Source organism: Nothobranchius furzeri, chromosome 5 (genome assembly GCF_043380555.1).
Source record: "Nothobranchius furzeri strain GRZ-AD chromosome 5, NfurGRZ-RIMD1, whole genome shotgun sequence".
NCBI lineage: Eukaryota > Metazoa > Chordata > Actinopteri > Cyprinodontiformes > Nothobranchiidae > Nothobranchius > Nothobranchius furzeri.
This window is the reverse complement of record NC_091745.1, coordinates 74,923,701-74,943,000: the sequence shown is the minus strand read 5'-3', so window position 1 is coordinate 74,943,000 and position 19,300 is coordinate 74,923,701. Positions and strand designations below refer to the sequence as shown.

General features: G+C 42.7%; 1 protein-coding gene across 1 annotated transcript in view; it reads right to left on the bottom strand.

The window, feature by feature from the left end:
- erfl3 (Ets2 repressor factor like 3) overlaps positions 1-11,469 on the bottom strand; it is a 64,075-nt gene extending 52,606 nt beyond the window's left edge. The window contains exon 1 of the mRNA XM_054741085.2: positions 11,218-11,469. Within this exon, the coding sequence (XP_054597060.1) occupies positions 11,218-11,239 (22 nt within the window). The 5' untranslated portion in view covers positions 11,240-11,469. The remainder of the gene's footprint in view (positions 1-11,217) is intronic.
- Positions 11,470-19,300: the final 7,831 nt, after the last annotated feature.

Sequence of the window (19,300 nt, the reverse complement as noted above, 5' to 3'; positions counted from 1 at the left end):
CCAATACGAAATGATGATACAGAAAATCTGTATTTTGTTGCGTAAACAAAAATATCACAGAACCATTTTCAAGTCATCATTTTGGAAAAAAGAAACAGAAGTGAGGAGGTGAGGGGACCTTTTTGCTAAGTAAAGACTGCAGACCAAATCACTGTCCTTGAGTAAGCGTAACACTTCTGCAGCATAAATTATTCAGCTGAACATCAAATCACCAACAGCACGAGGATCTAAAAAGAGCAAGTGTTTATGTCAAGAACCTCAAAGAGCTTAAAAGTGTACAGCATATACAACCTGGGAGACAAACACACTTATGGGAAAAGTCGCCGAGACATGCTGGATGATTTACGTGTGTGTGTGTGTGTGTGTGTGTGTGTGTGTGTGTGTGTGTGTGTGTGTGTGTGTGTGTGTGTGTGTGCTATATGATGTGCAGCACTGATGGCCATCTTTCTTATTAAACTTTAATGACTGTGCTTTCCTATAAATACCTTTCCAATGATCGAATGCATTATTCAGTTTCTCTTAAGCCACCATCCGTACATATACACAAGCAAAGAAACACACAAACATAAAACACACCTGGAGAGTCCAGAAAACACCAGCAGCCCACAGAAAGGAAGTCTCATGAACTACTAAGGAGACCCGTGGTCTATCACCAAACAGAGACAAAGGTTTGTCCACCTTGGAAAAAAAAACTCCACGCTTTATTAGGATTATGAATATTTCAGCTCCTCATAATTTGATTGTGTTTCAAAATAGGGCTGGGAGATAAGACCTCAAATTAATATCACCATATATTGAGCAGTTTGCCTCAATAATGATAAATGGGCGGTAACCACTAGGGGTGCACCGATTGCAGTTTTTGGCCGATCGCCTATCATGAAAAAACCAGAGACCGGGACAGATAGATTGGTGCACCCCTAATAACTACTCGTTTAGTGGCAGTTAGAAGGAGCAGTGGCAGATTTGGTTGAGGAGAAGCCTGTTCCCACAAAAACCGTAAACACCCGTTTGGCAACATTTAGGATTTGGTTGCTGCCGCATGCTATAGTTATGGATGGTCATTAATGGCATTTATCACTGGATTCAGAAGAATCCAAGGCCAGCTCCCAAGGCGTTCCCTGGCCAGGTGAGAGACACAGACCCTCCAACGTGTCCTGGGTCTACCTTTAGGCCTCCTCCCTGTTGGACGTGCCCGGAAAACCTCACCAGGGAGGCGTCCAGGAGGCATCCTGACCAGATGCCCGAGCCACCTCAATTTTGAAATATTCGTTGAAAATTACAGACTGCAAGCTTGCCTCTTCTTTTAAACTTGTCAACAGCACCGCCATTACACCGTCAAAAAGATATTTAGCAACAGACACGGAACCGATTGAAGAATGCATCGAGGAAAAAGTCAGTAAATATTAACGTTTATTCACTCGTGACTGGAAGTACAAAAATACGGAGCAAACGTTTAATTCCTGAACGGAAATGATGAGAAACGTGTGTTTCGAGGTGGCAACCCCATGATAAGGTGGAGGAGAATGAAGGACAAGTTTGTCCATATTATAAAGTCTGAAATATATAAACACATTAGTAAATTATCGTGGACCAAATACATTAGTGTAATGGTGGCATGATACCACAGAAAAGCGCTACGCCCTCTGTTGTCCTGGCGGGGAATTGCTTTGCAACGGTATCCAGGTGACAGAGACGTCCGAGAGCAAATGTCTCTGTTAATGCGTGTCTCCCTGGTGGAGCTGATGGAGTATAAATCAGGCTTAATTCATGCGTGTAAAAATATATCGTTCTTTAAAAAAAGATCAGTGAAGGGCACAGCCCATCATCGATGTCTGATAATTACATCCAGTCACCCAACCGTCTTTGTCATTGTGTAGAACTTTTGAGGCAAACCAGATTTTTTACTAACTTATCAATAAATCATGTCTGCATCATGATTCATGTGTATGTGCAGTCTTGTTTTAAAGTTTTTGCATTTACACTTGACTTGCAGCTTTAATGTTCAGCATTCAGGCCAGTACATATTATTTATACAACCTGACAATGACTGAGATGGTTAATGATGGAAGTGTTGACAGCAGATAGCTAATGAGTGCCTACTCTTTTGACTTGTGTTTTAGGGGAAATCAATGCATCCAGTGAAAGAGAAACTGAGTGTGGGGTGACATTAAGCAGGGACAAGAGGAGGAGGAGGAGGGTAGGGCTAATGGAAGAGGAGCTGCCACTGGGGTATTAGTCCATAGATTGGTGACACAGAAATGATATCAAGAGGGAGGAGAGGATGATGGGATAGGAGGGTCAATTGATACATAAAAAGGTTTCACTTCCCTACAGGGACTTGTGGATCTGTGTGCAGACACGCACACGCGAGTCTGAAACAAAAACACAGCCCGTCTCTCCTCCTCTCTCCACACACACACACACACGCACGCACGCACGCACGCACGCACGCACGCACGCACGCACGCACACACGCACACACGCACACGCACACGCACACACACACACACACACACACACGCACACACACACACACACACACACACACACACACACACACACACACACACACACACACACACACACACACACACACACACACACACACACACACTACAGAAAATCTCCATCTGGCAGAAGAGTCACCAAACTCACCAAAGAGCAACAGGTAAAAAAAAGCATTAGCTGTGATTGGTCAAAATTTGTCTTGTGTTTCTAAATCTCGCAGACAGATCATCATAGGGTTGTCCAGGAAGACAAAATTAGATCAAACACTCGTGTCAGATAAAAGACAGAGGATGTCCTCTCTTCAGTTATCTGTTTCCCCTCACACAAACCTCGCCGCTGCTGCTACTGAACAAAGTACCACTTTTTTGTAAACTGCGTGACGTCTGTACGTGAACAGCTGCTAATGGGCCAGCTGTTAATTAGTACAACATTCCCATTAAGACAAAGCTGGGGCAGGAAAGCCCCGTGCAGGATCAGAAGCTTTTCACTTTTAAATATACCTTTTTTTCTCCTCTTCAGAAGAAGCAAGGAGTTGCTGCAACATTTAAAATGAAAGATGTTTAAACATGAAGGCAGGGAGAAGAAAAGTAGTTACTCAAAGAGAGATCGAAGCGCAATAACTGGTAGAAACAAAAACTCTAAACGTGATCCTTACATGGGGTGAAGGGAAGGAAAGACGCATGAGGAAAAGTAAGGGGGAGGGGAGAAAGGGGGAGGAGGGTGACAAGGGAGAAAGTTTAACTTGGCGCCAGACACATTTCAAGACCTGGCAGCCAACCACAGAGAAACACACACCAAATATCGACACTGCGAGTGGCACAGAAGTCCTTTTGGTGACTTCCCGTCATCCAAAATTAGATCAGATATTTGCCCTCCACCCTTACTCCCCGACTGCAACACAGAGGCAGATTCCCAGATAAAAATAGCAAGAGGAACTATTCAAACACTGCTGCCTTTCTGTGGGGAGTGTCTGCTGACTGAACTGGACTTAAGGGGTTACAGCGGGGTTAGGAGCTCCACTCACCACCTCCTTAAATCAGACAGTCTGGGACAAGGGGACAGGCCGCCCTCTCTCACTGTTTGTGTTCAGACTCCCAAAAGCAATCCAACAGTCTTCTTATTTGAGTCGACAGTTGAAAAAAGGACCCAGTCTTCTGGGTAAGCACATTAGGAGCCAAACTGGGCTGATCCCTTGCTATAGAGATGCCCTCAGCATGAACAGCGTTATTCGGGTTAAACTGATACGATTAGGAGTGTGGATTACAACACCACTTGGCCTATAACTTACCATTAAAAAAGTAAGTACCATCAACACAAGAGTGTGTTTGTATTCAGAACACAAAGGTAGCCGGGATGAAAACGGGAGCAGGTAACTTTATATTGGACGCCGGGATCACACAGGACAGTTGCTGGTAGGTAAATGGAGACACTAAATTACTAGAAATCTTGAAATAAACACTTTTCAGAATTCTGAGGGAAATGCATAGGATCATTTTGCAAGAGGTTTTATAAACGATCAAGTCAGGTGGGGCAGAACGGGGCTGAATGTTCTTGTTGCTGTTGAGTAACAAAGAGTCTCTACGCTCATCCCAGTCTTGATTTGGTCTTTCTCAAAGTTGTCTTACATTTGGGACTGTTTCAAATTGAAGAGTGACAGAAGAGTTTCAGCAAGGAAGTGGAGAATCCTCGCCAATCGTCACAGTTCAGGGAGATACTAGCTTGATTAGTACGTATTAGGGCTGAGCAATAAATCGAAAATGTATCGTTATCAAAATTTCTGATTCTTATCGTGATAATTTTTCCCATGTCAATAAATTTGATGATAATAAAAAAAATGAAAAGGTGTGTGTAGGTTGGCAACATTCATGCCCCTTTAAGAAGCTGGAGCACCTTGAGTCAAGGTAATACGTGTGATAGCCCCATCTAGTGGACAACTTTTGTTTTTGCGTATACCTGTAGTTATCGTACATTTATCGTTATCGACGTGAAATCCTCAATATATCGTAATACTGATTTTAGGCCACATCGCCCAGCCCTAGTACGTATGAAATCTTTGTGACTAGGGTTGTCACGGTAACCGGTGTAGCTGTAAACCCCGGTAAAAGAGTTGACAATAATAATAACAGTCTTGTTTTTAAAAAAAATTATCTTGGTGGATTACCGTGGCTGCGGTGTAGGCGCAGTGACCCTTACCAGCCACCGTATCATCTGCTGAAGTTGCCGGCGGCACATGCGCACTTTGTTGTTTACAACCAAAACTTTCTTGAAGCTAAAGCTGAAATAATGGCCAAAGGAGGAGACGGCAGCACTCGGCACATTTATTATCCCTCAAAGAAGACACAGTCGGAAGTACGGGCATTTCTTTGGATATGTGAAGAATGCCGAGGGACAGCTGATAGAAGACGGCTATCCTGTTTGCAGCAGGTGCAGAAAAAGTGTCTGTGAAAGGCAGCAATGCTTCAAATCTCATGACACATCTGCTTGACCATCACCCACAACTCTACCGTCAACGCAAGGCAAGCTAACGTTAGCGTTTTAGCTAAAATGCGTGATCTGAGGATTTGGGTTGAGGGAGAACGCAACGAGTCGCTATATAAAGCAGCCGCAGCGCCGCTACCTGCATATAAACCGTGTCGCGGACACCGCCATGTTGAAATGACGCTATGCATTACGGGGCTCCCAGGGGCAGATAAGAGTTGGTCTCTCTCCGAGAATAATTATGAATTTATCAATGATTACTGCCTGATGACATTTTCCCACATCTGCAAAGCTCACTGGAAGGACACAAACCGAGGACAATATTTTCCTGATATAGGGTTTATTACTCAAGTAAGGGTAAAAAAGTATCTCATTAGAAGGCTACTTGAGTACTGAGTATCATCTGAGCTAATATTTTTTAGATGACATCAAACAGACAAAAATAAGAGGTTATGGGCAAATATTGGTATTTTAAAGACTAAAGGGGAAATATGTAAACAAATAAACAACATAATTACAAAATAACACATTTTTGGCAAAATTTAGACACAAACTGAGGACAATATTTTCCTGACATACAGGGTTTATTTAGTTGCCTGGAAATGTAACACGTTTACAAAAAATACCGCGATAATACAGAAAACCGTGATCATTTTGGTCACAATAACCGTGAGGTTAAATTTTCACACCGTGACAACCCTACTTATAACACGTTTTATATATAGCCGGGGGGGAGAGGGGGGTTCCACGCGCTTCGTCCCGCAGCACTCCTCCGTGAGAGCGGGGGTGGGGTTGTTGCACACGTTCCGCTGCTGTTTCTCACCATTATCAGCTGAGGGAGGGCTTTAGTTTCATTGTGCCGTTCGTGTCAGCGGACACGGTAGGGTCAGGGAGGGGGGTGGGGCATGACGCTTAGCCTGGCGGGCCACCAGGCTTATAAAGCACTGGGGGAAACCCTAGATGTGAGGAAATGGAAAAAGAAAATGCACAAGGAAAGGCAATCAGTGGATCCTGGGAAAAGCAGAACGAAGCTAGCTCAGGTGTTTGCTAGCCTTCCAAATTATGTGCTATCCACCTTTTTTGTAAAGGGGGGGGGGGGGGGGCATCTAACCTACAAGAACCCACCCGATTGGCCAAATGGGTGAAGAGCTGTATTTGACTAGTCAAAAACGTCATGCTTCTGTTTGATTGACAAATGCATTATGTGTAGCAAACATCTGAGCTTACCATTCAATGCAGTTTCTGTAGTTCTTTGCGATTTGCACAATACATCGCAATGACGATACATTTGTGATGTATTGTGCAGCCCTAGTATGCACTGCCCCCTATCACCAGGAAAAATACACACCGTCTCTTTACCATACCAGGTGCCTACACATTGATTATATTCCAAACCAGTAACAAGATGACAGCCTAAAGGACACTACGATGTGTTGACCCAAAATAAAACCTCTCATCTGGAAGGATCACGAGCATAGAGTTACCTGATCATCACGTGGGTGTACATGTGTGTACTTGTTACCGGACTCAGATCAGTTTCACTGGCGCCGCCGTCACCAAGAGGCTGTTACATACACCCACAAGCATGAACATACACGCTGCGCTCATGAGTAATACCTTTAAAGATACGCTTACATACTAAACTCTGCCCCCGACGTGCCTTTCCGTCACCTCTGGTGGAGAATGAACAGCAAAGCTGCGTAAACTCCTCTTATAAAATTACAATATACACGCATGTGCAAACACAAACAGCTGCGGAACCGTGCAGCTCAATCCACGCACACCAACACACCCACTGCATTCAACATGAACTCTGATACCCATTTTCAAAGAAACCCTTGTATGTGAGCGCGTATGACGAAGCAGTCCCTTTTTTTAAGTTTTAACTTTGAGTACTTCTCAACTCTTTAAAGAAAAAAAACACTCTCCATGTATTATTTAATCTTTCTAAAGTTTTAAATCTCATCTCAGTAAACACACAAAAGACTGTGGCTGCTTTCCTGAAGGGCTTAAAGAGATAGTAACTGTTGTGTTTTCCCCTCGTGTGTAATGCAACACAGCCGGCAACTATTAACCTTCCAAGCAGGAATGTGGGAGGCCCAAGAATTCCAATAAAAAAGCAGCAGTGCAGCATGTGTGTGTGGCTTTTGTGTGTGTAGCCACAAATATGTTCTTGAAGAGTGTTACAGTTTTCTGTCAACACTCCGTCTCATTCAGACGTGCAGTTCCACCCCATCGCTATCCCTGAACAATAACCAATACAATCGATGTGGGTCATGCTGGCTGCAGCTCGTGTTATTACAGTAAAAGTTACTCACAGGCACACATGGCCTGAGGACACACTGACTTCTGCTGCTGAGTGAGCAACAAAACACAGAGCTTCAGCTACGCAGCTTATCATGTAAGGTCAAAAGGTTGATAATCTTTCGGATTTGTTGGGAACAATTGGGATTAAAGTGATGACTCTCTGAGTTTGAGGGAAGCAGAGACGTCACAAGAATCAAGGCCGTCAAGAGTATCGCTGCCTTACAGGCCGCCAAGGGCGACGCGGGGCTAATGATGCGGAGGTTGATTAGCGTCAACTGGCTGGGCACATTGTTCCCTTTGGTCACATTCCTAGCTAAACGCAGACATGTCCACAACTGAGCCCCCCCTTCTGAAAACCAGAAGTCATTTGTCAAATTAGCATCCCATCAGAACTTTTACAAAGAACCGCTGTGACTTCCTCTTTTCAAATATTTTGTTCCACAACGACTACTCCTACTACACCGACGGATGCAGGGGAAGAAAAATAATACGATTTTTTTCCTTACAGTTGTCCAGCTGAGAAGTTCAAACAAGTGATCAAAACTGGTTTCTTGGTACTGAGTGGAATTTTGGCAGGTATTTCAGATGAAAGACGACCAGTTCTGCTGTGGAACATCATCAGTTTTAGGCTTTACATGTGTTAGCTGAGCCCAATCACAGCAGGACATTGTTCTATAAACCTGGTTGTAAAACTGCACCGGGGGACAGCAGGAGGTATTGGTTTTGCTGTGGTCAGCGCTGCGAGGGAGGTTTCACAGATAAGGCTAATCACTGAGCTTATCATCACAGCAGTTGTTGAGATTGAAAAGCACACGCTTACAGTCGCACACAGGAACTCAAACAAGGAAACAGAAATATTTGTTTTTAATGTGTTGCTCAGATGCTGACCTTTTGTTTCCTGCCTTGTGTGTGTAAAAATAAATGGTAACACATCTCTAAGGTAGATCAATCACTTTCAGGAAGCAGGGAGAGGTGCGAAACAGTAATCACTAAAACTATGTTTTTGCACGTGTGGTGAAAAGATGTCCAAATTAACTCCACTTTTTCCTACTTTCTGTGCTTTCACGGACACACACGCAGAAGAAGCGGGGTCTCTTCATGTCAAAAGCACCGTCAAACTATGAGCTACTCCGCAGCATTATTACCAAAACGAGGTCCCTGGCCTCACAACTCCACACACAATCAGTCCCAGACCCTGCCCCACTCCCTCCATTGTCCAACACTCCACACACACACACATCCACACAATGGTCACACTAGAGCCAGGGGTCCTACCGTGCAATTCTGTCACACACAAAGACACACACTAGTCCTTATCCTTTCAGGGAAAGAAAAATGTGACGAAGGACTCAAGAACTGTAGCCCTCTTGATGAAGAAAAATGGAGAAATTGCACAACATTGTCCGAACTGCATTTCTGCCCGCTTTAATCACCAGAACTCACTCCATCATTAGTACAGCCTTTGAGTCACACACAAAAAGATGGCTGCATGAATTAAAGAACACTTCTCTGCTGACTAACACGACCGATAGCAGTACTCAAGCCTTCATGAGTCACCAACAAAGACCAGGTCAACAGAAGCGATTAGATATCAACTTAAATCAAAACGGATACCCCGAGACCAAAACCCACCTGATGCCAACCGCAGATACAACCGTGTCATGTCAACCCAGCAGAAATCCTATCATCTATTTAGCTAATATAAAGTCTGTAAAACAGAGGTGAAAGTCTACAGATGAGGAAAAGGGAAGTGAAGTCCATAAAAGCAGATTAAGAGACACATAATCCCACATCTAACATCCCAGGAAGGAATGATTACATTTTTTTAATCCTGTGTATATCTAGAGACCATCCATCCGCATCCTCCAACTGTTTTTAATCTAAATGATGTAAAGGACTCATGGGTTGGAGCTTGCGTTGTGATTGCATATGCAGAAAAAGCAAAGAGGGCCGAGAGATCAGGACAATACTGGAGATTAACAACTTCAATGATTCAACTGTGGCTCAAAGGTCAGACTTGCACGTTAGATAGAAATACCTACCAATTAGTGATTAAACTGTTAAGTCATTAGTTGCTCAACAGAAAAGAAAGAACAAAAAGGAAAAGAGAGAACACAAAATGTAGGGATAAGCGGGGAAAAAGAGTAGATGAATCGTGCAGAGATTAGGCACAAATAAACATTTGTTCTGTTTTGTTTGATTAGTTTTGAAAAGTAGTGCTTACTGAAAATATTCACAATTCATTGGTGCATAGACTTGCAGTGGTAGATGCCATCTTATTGTTTTAAATGTAGTGTTGGTATTGTACGTCCAAATCAACATTCAAGCCTCAATTGCATGCATTTTCATCATGCATTTTACATAAACTTTAGTTTTATTTTGTGTTTCATTGATCAGGAATGACTCAGAGACACAAACAAAAAATAAATAGGCAAAGACAACTCCAGGACAACAGCATCAAAGATACCTACATCAACAATGCATGCAAGAAACAGTACTTAAATGCATATTGATGTGTGTAAGTATTTATTTTCTTCAAATACCTAGATGATGAAGAAACTTTGTTACGAGCAAAAGGGTTGCACATTGATATTAGTTACAAAACAAGAAGAATTGCATTTCTTGCAAAAATGTGAGAATGCAGAGAGCTGAAGGAAGTTCATGAACCACGCTCAACTAGTGGAAGTAATTAAAAAGCTGAAATTTTAGCTAAATTACTTAAAGAATGGTCAATTTTTGCTTGTTTACACTGTCTGATAAGAATGGCTAAAATCAGCAAAAAAATAAATAAAAGACTGTCTCACAATCACATAAATGCTCAATAACCTGAATGGCAGCAGAGTTTTGACACCAATCAACAGTAGAGGATGAGTTAATCCTCTTTACTGAACAGATAACAAACTCTAAACACAATCAACTTTTAGTACCGTGGGCTATCTGATGGCACACAAACACAGAGCTCCTTGTAAAAGCAGTAGTGGGATGTGGTGTGATGTCAGACAGCCTCCTCACAGAGTGTGGGTGTGTGTGTGTGCAAAGGAATGCGGAGGGCTGAGAGGCTGGGTGAAGAGAGTTATGAGCAGGCATGGTGGAAGGGAGGGGGGGACTGTCCCAAGCAGGAAAGGGTCCTTCTGCAGTTTGTCAGAGTCATCATGCACGCTCCTGCTAAAAATGCTCACTATGAAGAGTAAACATGCTGTTCCTGCTGCAGAAACAGACACGTTTTTAAACTTTGGTTGTTCCAAGTTAACCTTTTTAAAACACAGCGGGTGCTATGAGCCTGACATGAGGGCAGGCAGTTCATGAGAAAATAGGTGGCACACATGACAGTTCCTCCACTTCCTCCCTTCTGAAGGAAAACTCGCACTGGTTGGTCTTTTAGAGAGCAGAAAGAAGCAAACTTATGCAAGCATTTAGGGAATTAGACACATCCAGACCTCAGCTGACTGCTGGAAACCCACTCCTACTCCTTCTTACTTCAATATGCTGACAGGCCATGCATCTACCTGACAAACGTGTGCTCCTATCAGCTTCCTAAGTTGTTTATCTGCCCAAATCACCTGAACTCCGCTACTATCATATCAATCCTCTGGATACATAACACCCAGGGCTTCTAGGATATTCTGTCAGTTCTCTGAAACTTGCTGGAAGGTGAAATAAGGTCGTCACGGTGACACAGAGGATGTCGCATTAAGAACTGTACCGTAAACCACTTCCTCCTAGACAGGAGTACAGTATTTAGCCTGCACCGGATTTTTGTTACTTGAGCCCTACTCCAGTTGTGGGGACTAGTTAGAGTCAACAGGTTGAGATTTATTCTTTCTGATCAGTGTCGTAAGTTAATTATCTTTCTCTATCGGCACTGCTGACGTCAAGTAAACACGATAAACAAAAGCAATCGTAGCAGGAGTCGCGTAAACTTACCAGTGTCTCCAGGTGTTTTCATACTGCTTCAGCTGCTTCTCTCTCTCTCACACACACACAGCTGAAAAACTAAACTGTAAGAATTCCACAAAGTTGTTTGTGGAAAGAAAGGTCTGCGTTTCGGTCTGGTCCCGCTCTGGAAAATTAGGTAAAGACACACGGCAAACTTTTCCCCCTCCTGTAGCTTCAGCGGCTCGATCCGCTCTCAACTCGAGCCGCCGCTGCCGCCGGGCTCCGTTTCTCCGGCTCTTCGCTCAAAAACAAAGCTTGTTTCAGGCGAAAACCACGTTGGTCCCCCACTTCTGGTCCCGTTTTTAAATCTGCTCAACTTGAGAGGGGGTAAAGAGGACCAACCGTCCCGGCTCGAGCCAGTTTCTCTCTCTTTTCCTCTTCGCTAACTGCTCACTCCGTCCCAGCCGCATCCTCGCGGCTGTTCCGCATCTCTCCACCGCAGAGCTGTGACTTATTAGACAGAAATGAACGTTAGAGAGCGACCTCTCTTTCTTCTTCGCAGACTTTTTAGTCCTCCACTCTCTCTCACGTCACTCAGCGCTGCTCTCTCCTCCTCCTCCCCCCCGCGTGCTCGCTCCGTCCTCGGGGTGTAGTGTTTCTCTCGCTCCCTTCTGTCCGGAGGCCCCGCCCACACTGACGGTACACAAGCAGGGAGGAAGGGAGGGAGAGGGGGGGGGGGCTAACGTCGCGAGTCACGCCCACTCACCACGAGCCGCGGGGTACGCGCTCGCGTCACTGCCGCACGCGGCGTTGTCAGGGAGACCGTCAGAGCGCGTGCTGACATCATATCCGAATCCTACGAACGATGAGAGGCGCGAGAGCAGTGCGGCTCGCTGTGTCCACTTGCGTCAGTCAGGGATAATTAGACCTTTTCATATCAGGATAATTACACTTGTTAAACCAGCAAATTACACCAGAGCGTCAGGTGGTGATTAATACTCAAATCAGGGAAATTAAACTCACCGTTGCTGCACATTCTAAACAAAAGTTATGCACTCAATACATACTTCCTTCCACTCAAACACGAGTTGCTTTTCAGTAACTACCTAACACGTTTTTGCTTTTTTCCTGTTTGTGTGAAAAGGTGTAAATTTAGACATTTGTTGCCTTTCTCTCTGTTCACACTAGAGGACATCATTGTGAGTTTGTGACATCGAAACAAGAAGAGACGTTAATTATAACCTTTATGATGTGACTCAGACTGTACAGGTGAAGGAAGCAGGAAACACTTGTAGTACTTCAAATGTTAAAAATTTGATATAAACCGGTTGTTGCAGATGGTGGAGATTGTGCGTATGCTGTTCGGTGCTGTGAAAATGTTAATCCCTCCCTAGCAGATTTTGTCTGTTTCTTTGTGTTTCGCCACCCTAAAATGATTCAGATCAGCAAAGAATTTGCTTTTTGTTCTAATTTGAAAAAAACCTTAATAATCCCAGTGGGGAGTTAAGTGTTGTAACTAATTCTTGAAAGCAATAATAAAAACAATAAAATAATAGTAACAATAATAGTTTATATTTTCATTGTTGTTGTTGTTGTTAGACAAAGATCACCTGAGCTGTTCAAATACAACTGGCCCTGTGTAAAAAAAAAAGAAAAGTATTTGACTCCTGAATTTAAGTATTCTTTTCTGATAATGAAAAAAGAATATCCTACATTTCTGTGAAAGAAAGATGTCATACTCTATTTTGCTGAATTATTTTAATTCAGTCACATTCAAGGATTTTTCAACATGAACTTGAACATAAATTGAGGGTCTTTCAGCAAGCGGTCCAGGTTCTGAAGCAGCAAAGCAACCCCACATCATCATACTACCAACTCTGTGCGTGCCCGTTATTTGAATTGGAGTGTTGCATTTATTCAGAGTATTGGTATATACACCTTCCAAAAATTCCACTTTTTGTCTTGTCAGTCCATAGAATATTTTCTCAAAAGTCTGGAGAATCGCTAAGATGTTTTTGATAAAATGAAGCAAGTCTTTGTTCAGAATTCACCCATGATGCCATTTTTGCCCCTCGTCTCTTTCCTACTATTAAATCTTGAACTCTGACCTTAACCAATGGTGCGTTTGATTTACCTCGGATGTCTGAACTGGGAATGGCATCACACCTAAGTTAACCGCGTTCTGGTTTCTGTACTCTGAGAATTCAGGATACCAATATGGCGACTCACGCCTTCCAAGTAGCCATCTATTGCAGATTCTTCTTAATAACGGAGTTTTAAGCTACACGTTCATTATGCAAACAAAACTTTTAGTATGTTTAACTTAGATCTGCCATTTTGGATGTTGAGGTTGGAGTTCTGAAATTCTTCTGAGTTTCCAACCGGGAGGTCCAACTTTGGAGGGCTTTTCATTTGATTTTGTACTCTGAAGTCGGGATTTCCGAGTTCCGAGGACAAATCGAACGCACCACAAGTCCTGCAGTTCTTCACATGTTGTTTTAGACTCTTTTGTCTTTAAAAAAATCTGTAAAACGGGATTAGATATGAAATGATGCTTTTCAGATATTTTAGCTTACTTCCTGTTGTGCCTCATGAAATTACAGCCAGTTTTGGAAATAATTGGATTCATGAGACAGTTAATGTATAATCAACAAATTATTTAATTAAATTTTTAATTGTTCACATTAAAAAATTTAAAATATTTTATTTATTCAGGTCAACTTTGCATGACACTGAAATATGTTTGCTGCAATGAAACGTTCAACAAAATAAAGCAAAACCAGAAGAATTTATTTTTCACAGCAACAAATGCATCCTTATCAAGCGTGCTCCAAGTTATTCTTGTCATTTGTAAAGCCGTTGCTTGGCCAGGTGTTTGACTGGAGAGGTTAAGCGCTGACTTGCTTCCCGTCACCTCGAACAGGCTGACCTTCTGCTTCCTCTTGAGTTGATAGTGAGAGGGTGAGGCTTCAAACATGGGAGGTGAAGTGCATCTCCTTTTCTGCTTTCTCTGGCACCTGGCAGCCCAGGAAGGAGGCGTGATGTGTGTTTTTTGGGGGGATTATTTTTGACCGCGCTGTTAAATCAGTGACACACATCACTGCCCTGCCTTGTCAACAGGATAAGACAGTGGTAGTAAAACAAAGTAAACATGGTGTCCTGACAGCAGTGTCCCTGTGGTGTGATTTACAAACAGGATTTCTCCTCTCTTTGCTACCCATTCTTTGACGGGCACAGGAAACCGACTCTGCTCTACCTGATAACAAACAAACTAAAAGAAAAATCAATTGGACGCTGAATCTTTGGCTTCGCAAACTGTCCACAGGGATGGATCTGTGTGGCGTGTTCTCACACTTTAGCTGACAATGGGGCAATCAGAATGAAAGCTTTGCATTTTTCCCCTTTTTTACGCAGTGGCACCTCCAAGGGGTGGGTAGCGGGGGTCATGGCCGCCCCTAAAAATTGCTGGCTACCTCTCTGGCACCCTTTGTTTTAATAAATCATAATCACGTTCTTAAAAACCATAAATTCACCCTCATCAATCAAGACATTAATTTAAAGGGCGGCAGTACCTCAGGAGGTAGAGCAGGTTGTCCAGTAATCGGAGGGTTGTAGGATCAATCCCGGTGTTCTGACTATCCATGCTTCCTCGTCGAATATTCCTACCGCAGCGAGTTACGACAGTTTCGCTCCTGTTTACAGTACAGTAACACGCTCATTAAGCACGGTTCATTTTAAATTGGTGATATTACTCAAAAATACAGAACTGTAGTATAATTTGTAAAGGATGGGCAGTTTACATATTACTTATGAACCATAAAATGTGAGATTCCATAGAAATATGAAATATCAATCTGATGGATCTTTGAATATTTTAACCAGAAGATCAGAACTTTTGATTGCAGGGATTAAGCGACACTTTGTATTAACTTCGAGGAAAGAGAGAGAATCAGGTTTAAAATAGTTAAGAAATTTCTTTCTACACAATTTAAACAAGACTAACTTTAAACACCCTGTGTACTGATGGACTAAGGTGGAGTGAGACGCGAGATGATGGTGTGTGTGGAATGTTATTCAGAACCTTACGGTCCGGAGAAGCATTTAGTTCTGAGTGGGAGTGAACGTTTTGCTCTGAACTTTGGTTGGAGAATTATAACACACATGAAACGCCATCTGTCGGTCTACGTACCCAGGGGAAGCCTCCGATTAGATCCAGAATGCCGAGGTCCTCTTGGACCCTCCTTGGAACCGAAGCCGGTAGAAAAGCAGCGGCGCCGACCAAACTAGCCTTGGAATGCTTCCAGGTCACGACAGTTATTATTGGCATCAGTGAGACCATGAAGGGGTCGTGAGGTTCAGCTTTTATTCTGAAGGAACCGTTGCGGTCAGGTGTAACTTGCAACAGATTTTATCCAGCTTGTCGAGGTTCTTTATGGCTGAAGAGGAAGTCCGCATGGTCTGTCCGAGACTTCTCTAGAACGCTTTGAACTAAAGAAAAGGTGGCGTGGAATAGTTTTTATAATTGTCATATTTTGGTTTACTGGCGAATCGGAATTTGACATGCAAAAGAGGGTTTATACAAACACCACAGAAAACCACGCCTTGCACCAGAAACGAAGGTTCTGATTGGATCAGACAAAAGGAAATGTGTCATGTGGCTTTAGCATTACATGTCATCAGTGCCTAGATCAAATGTCCAAGATTATAATGACTTGTCAAATACTACTGATCACAGGATTATAATATCAAGTAATAACATTGTCATTTCACAGATTGAACATTGGGCTCGCATTATTATTGGTAATAACAAACGTTTGATTATGTGTTTATCAAGAGAGTTCTTCGTCTTCATCTTGAGCTGTAACAGAAGTGAAGCAGTTCAGATGAGCAGAGTGCATGAAAGGCCTTGGCCACTATCTCATGTAGAATAGCCTGTCAGAGACCTTATGTCTCTGCTTGAGCAGACGCAGCAGATCATGACCTTTAGGTCAAAAACAGGACATTCATGACGCTACAAATTATTAGTAAAATATACAGTTCGTCATGATTTATTTATGAAAAAGACAGTGCTCGTCATGATTCCGTGTAACGGTAAACAATGGGAGAAATGTCTTGTTTACAGTATAATAACGATATTTTACGAGCCATTCACAACCTGACTGTCAGGTAAACATACAACAAGCAGTAATATAACAACTTCCAGAGGGAGCGCATGCGTCTCTTCAGGTAAACAGCCTGTGACTTAGAAATCGGTCTGCACATTTCCCCAAAGTAGCACATGTCGACGAGTAGCACGGATGGTCGGAACACTGGCTCCCGCCAGAGAAGGCTGCTGTTGTGTCCTTCGGCAAGATACTTCACCCACCCTACCTGCTGGTGGAGTTTAGAGGGACCGGTGGCACCAGCAGCTCACCCCTACCAGTGTGCCCCAGGGCACCTGTGGCTACATTGTAGCTCATCACCATCAGCGTGTGATTATGTGTGTGAATGGATGAATGATATACTGTAGCGTAAAGCTGAAAGGCGCTATACAAGAGCAGATTATTTATATCATTATCATTCATAAAACCCATTATAGTATATAATTAATGAGTAAATAAATAAATTATAACATAAAACATTTGTAAGCATGGTGGCGCAGTGGTTAGCACTGTTGCCTCGCAGCACGAAGGTCGCAGGTTCGAAACTCGGCTGCGGCCTTTCTGCGTGGAGTTGCGTGTTCTCCCCATGCATGCGTGGGTTTCCTCCGGGTCCTCTGGTTTTCCCCACAGATCACAACATGCCCTATAGGTTAGAAATTGTAAGTCGCTTTGGATAAACGTGTCTGCTAAATTAATAAACATAAACATACGTGTTGCTGCTGCTCATTTTTCTCCATAGTTTGTGTGAAGACAGCAACATGCGTTAAACTCTTCTAAAATTCTAAAAAAAAAAAGAAATAATATTCAAATGATAATTTAAAGTGACAATGTGCATTTTTCCAGACAATAGGGGCAGAACACAACTAAATCCTTGCAAGCAAGCAGTATTTTTGAGTTCAAATAAGAACGAATGGACATTAGGGTCACAAATCCCCAGGAGTGCAACCTCTGGCAAAATGACAAGCACTTACGATTCACTTTCATCACTGGCAACGAGTGAAGAGGTAAATGGGCAAAACAACTTTTATTATCGGTGAAAGTTTTGTTACCATTTGTTACAAATCAGTAAATGTGTGTTTTGTCCTCACTGACTCACGTAGAAGGAAACATGGCATCCAGAATGGCATCGCCCAGAGACTTAGACCCCCCTCCCATGTATTTTAGAGCAGATTTTTATGGCTAAATGTTATGAAGCTGCCAATATGTTCAACAACTGGGCATCTTTTAATTCATTTACAGCAACATTTTGATGAATATTTGCAGAGATTAATGGAAAAAACTACACATTGTCACTTTAAATAACTATTCAGATGGTCATTTTTGAAATATTTGTGTTTCTCAAATTTGAGGTAAATGTGTTGGATGCATATAATTGCACAGCCACAATATAAACTCCCTGCTTTGGTCTGCCACCCCAAAACCTTCCTCCGGCCCCCCACACCAACATTTTCTGGGAGCGCCACTGTTTTACCGCTGTTTTGTAGCTGTCCCCGGTGTGTTGTCACTTCATCTTGCGTACATCTAAAGCACGTTCAAAATGGTGTCGTTTTCCTGAGAACATGAATCAGTGACGAGAGGAAACCCTTCAGAGTGACGCATGTAAATAAACAAGAGTTGAATGAGAGAACTGTAGCGTTTTGTGGACCGTTAGCTCTGTGTGCCTGTCGGTGACTTGTGTGAGCTCGCACTGTTGTAACTCAAGTGCAGGAGATGACATTTACAGACAAATCTACGGCACGGTACATTCTGAACGCTGGTAAACATGGTGCTTCACTCACCCCCCCACTTCACCTCCTCCCCCATGTTCCTTCTTTCTCTCCCTCTCCTCTCTTTACAATGCTTTGTCATCTCCTACCACATAACGTCCATCCGTCCACCCTCCCTCCCTCGCCCTCACACCTCGTCTTTTCCTCCCCCTGCTGCAGCCTCTGCCACCTCTCCATGCCTCCATCTCCTTTCCACACTCACACCATCTCCCTCTTCTCCTCCTCAGGTCAGGCTTTCAGCTTCAGCCACTCGGCGGTCTTGTAAATTCAGTTTCATTGTGTTTCATTTATTTCCGCTCAGCCTGAAGTCTTTTTCTTCAAATCTGTTTGTGATTTTAACCTTCACCAGACACCACGGAGACTTTGTTATTCTCTGTTTAATTAGGATCAAGAAGAAAATAACGTTCGTCCCCCAATTAGCACTCGTATGTCACTCTTTTTGATGATTTAATTCTTTCTGAGCCTTCAGTTTCAACAGATGGTGGAACTTTGCTGTGCATTGGTCTTAATTAGTTCCTATTTTACATTCTAATTAGACATTAGCACCTTCACCTGAGTTTTTTTGTTTGTTATTGCATTTAAATTACAAACAACTTGGTCATTAAAGTCAGCTTTAAGTACTTTAGCTTATGTTATTAAACTAGGGGGTGAACTCAATGATGAGTACCTGCTATTCATAGAGAGACCAGCAACAAAATCACAAAAAATAACTCAGATCTTTAATCTTAAAAGAAGTATGCACAAATGCTAGTTTACATGCATTTACATTGCAATAATTTGTGTGGTAGGAACATTTTTCTGGCAGAGACATAATAAAAATCAAGTTTAACTCCATTTTGCTTAAACCTTTTGTGTGGCTTTGATGTAAATGTCGACAAAATTCAATTATATAATGTTTCACATTCATCCGTTTATGGCTAAGCCAGCAATTGGCTTGGGTCCCCATAATAAATTTAGAGCAAATTAAATTAAACAATTTTTTTCATGCATCTTAATAGTGTTCTAACATAGTATAGCTATAAATATATTGTGGAGATAAAATTAATGAAGTTTCTCTAGCATTAGTATAAAAACCTCCACCAATGACACGTATCAAACCGAAAGCACCTATTGGACCGTCTGGTTCAGTCTCGCCAAACCGCCATACTTCCCTGGTTCCTCCATTCGTCACACACTCACGTATTCAGCAGCAGAACGCCGCTGGTGTGAGAGGTTCTCCGCTCA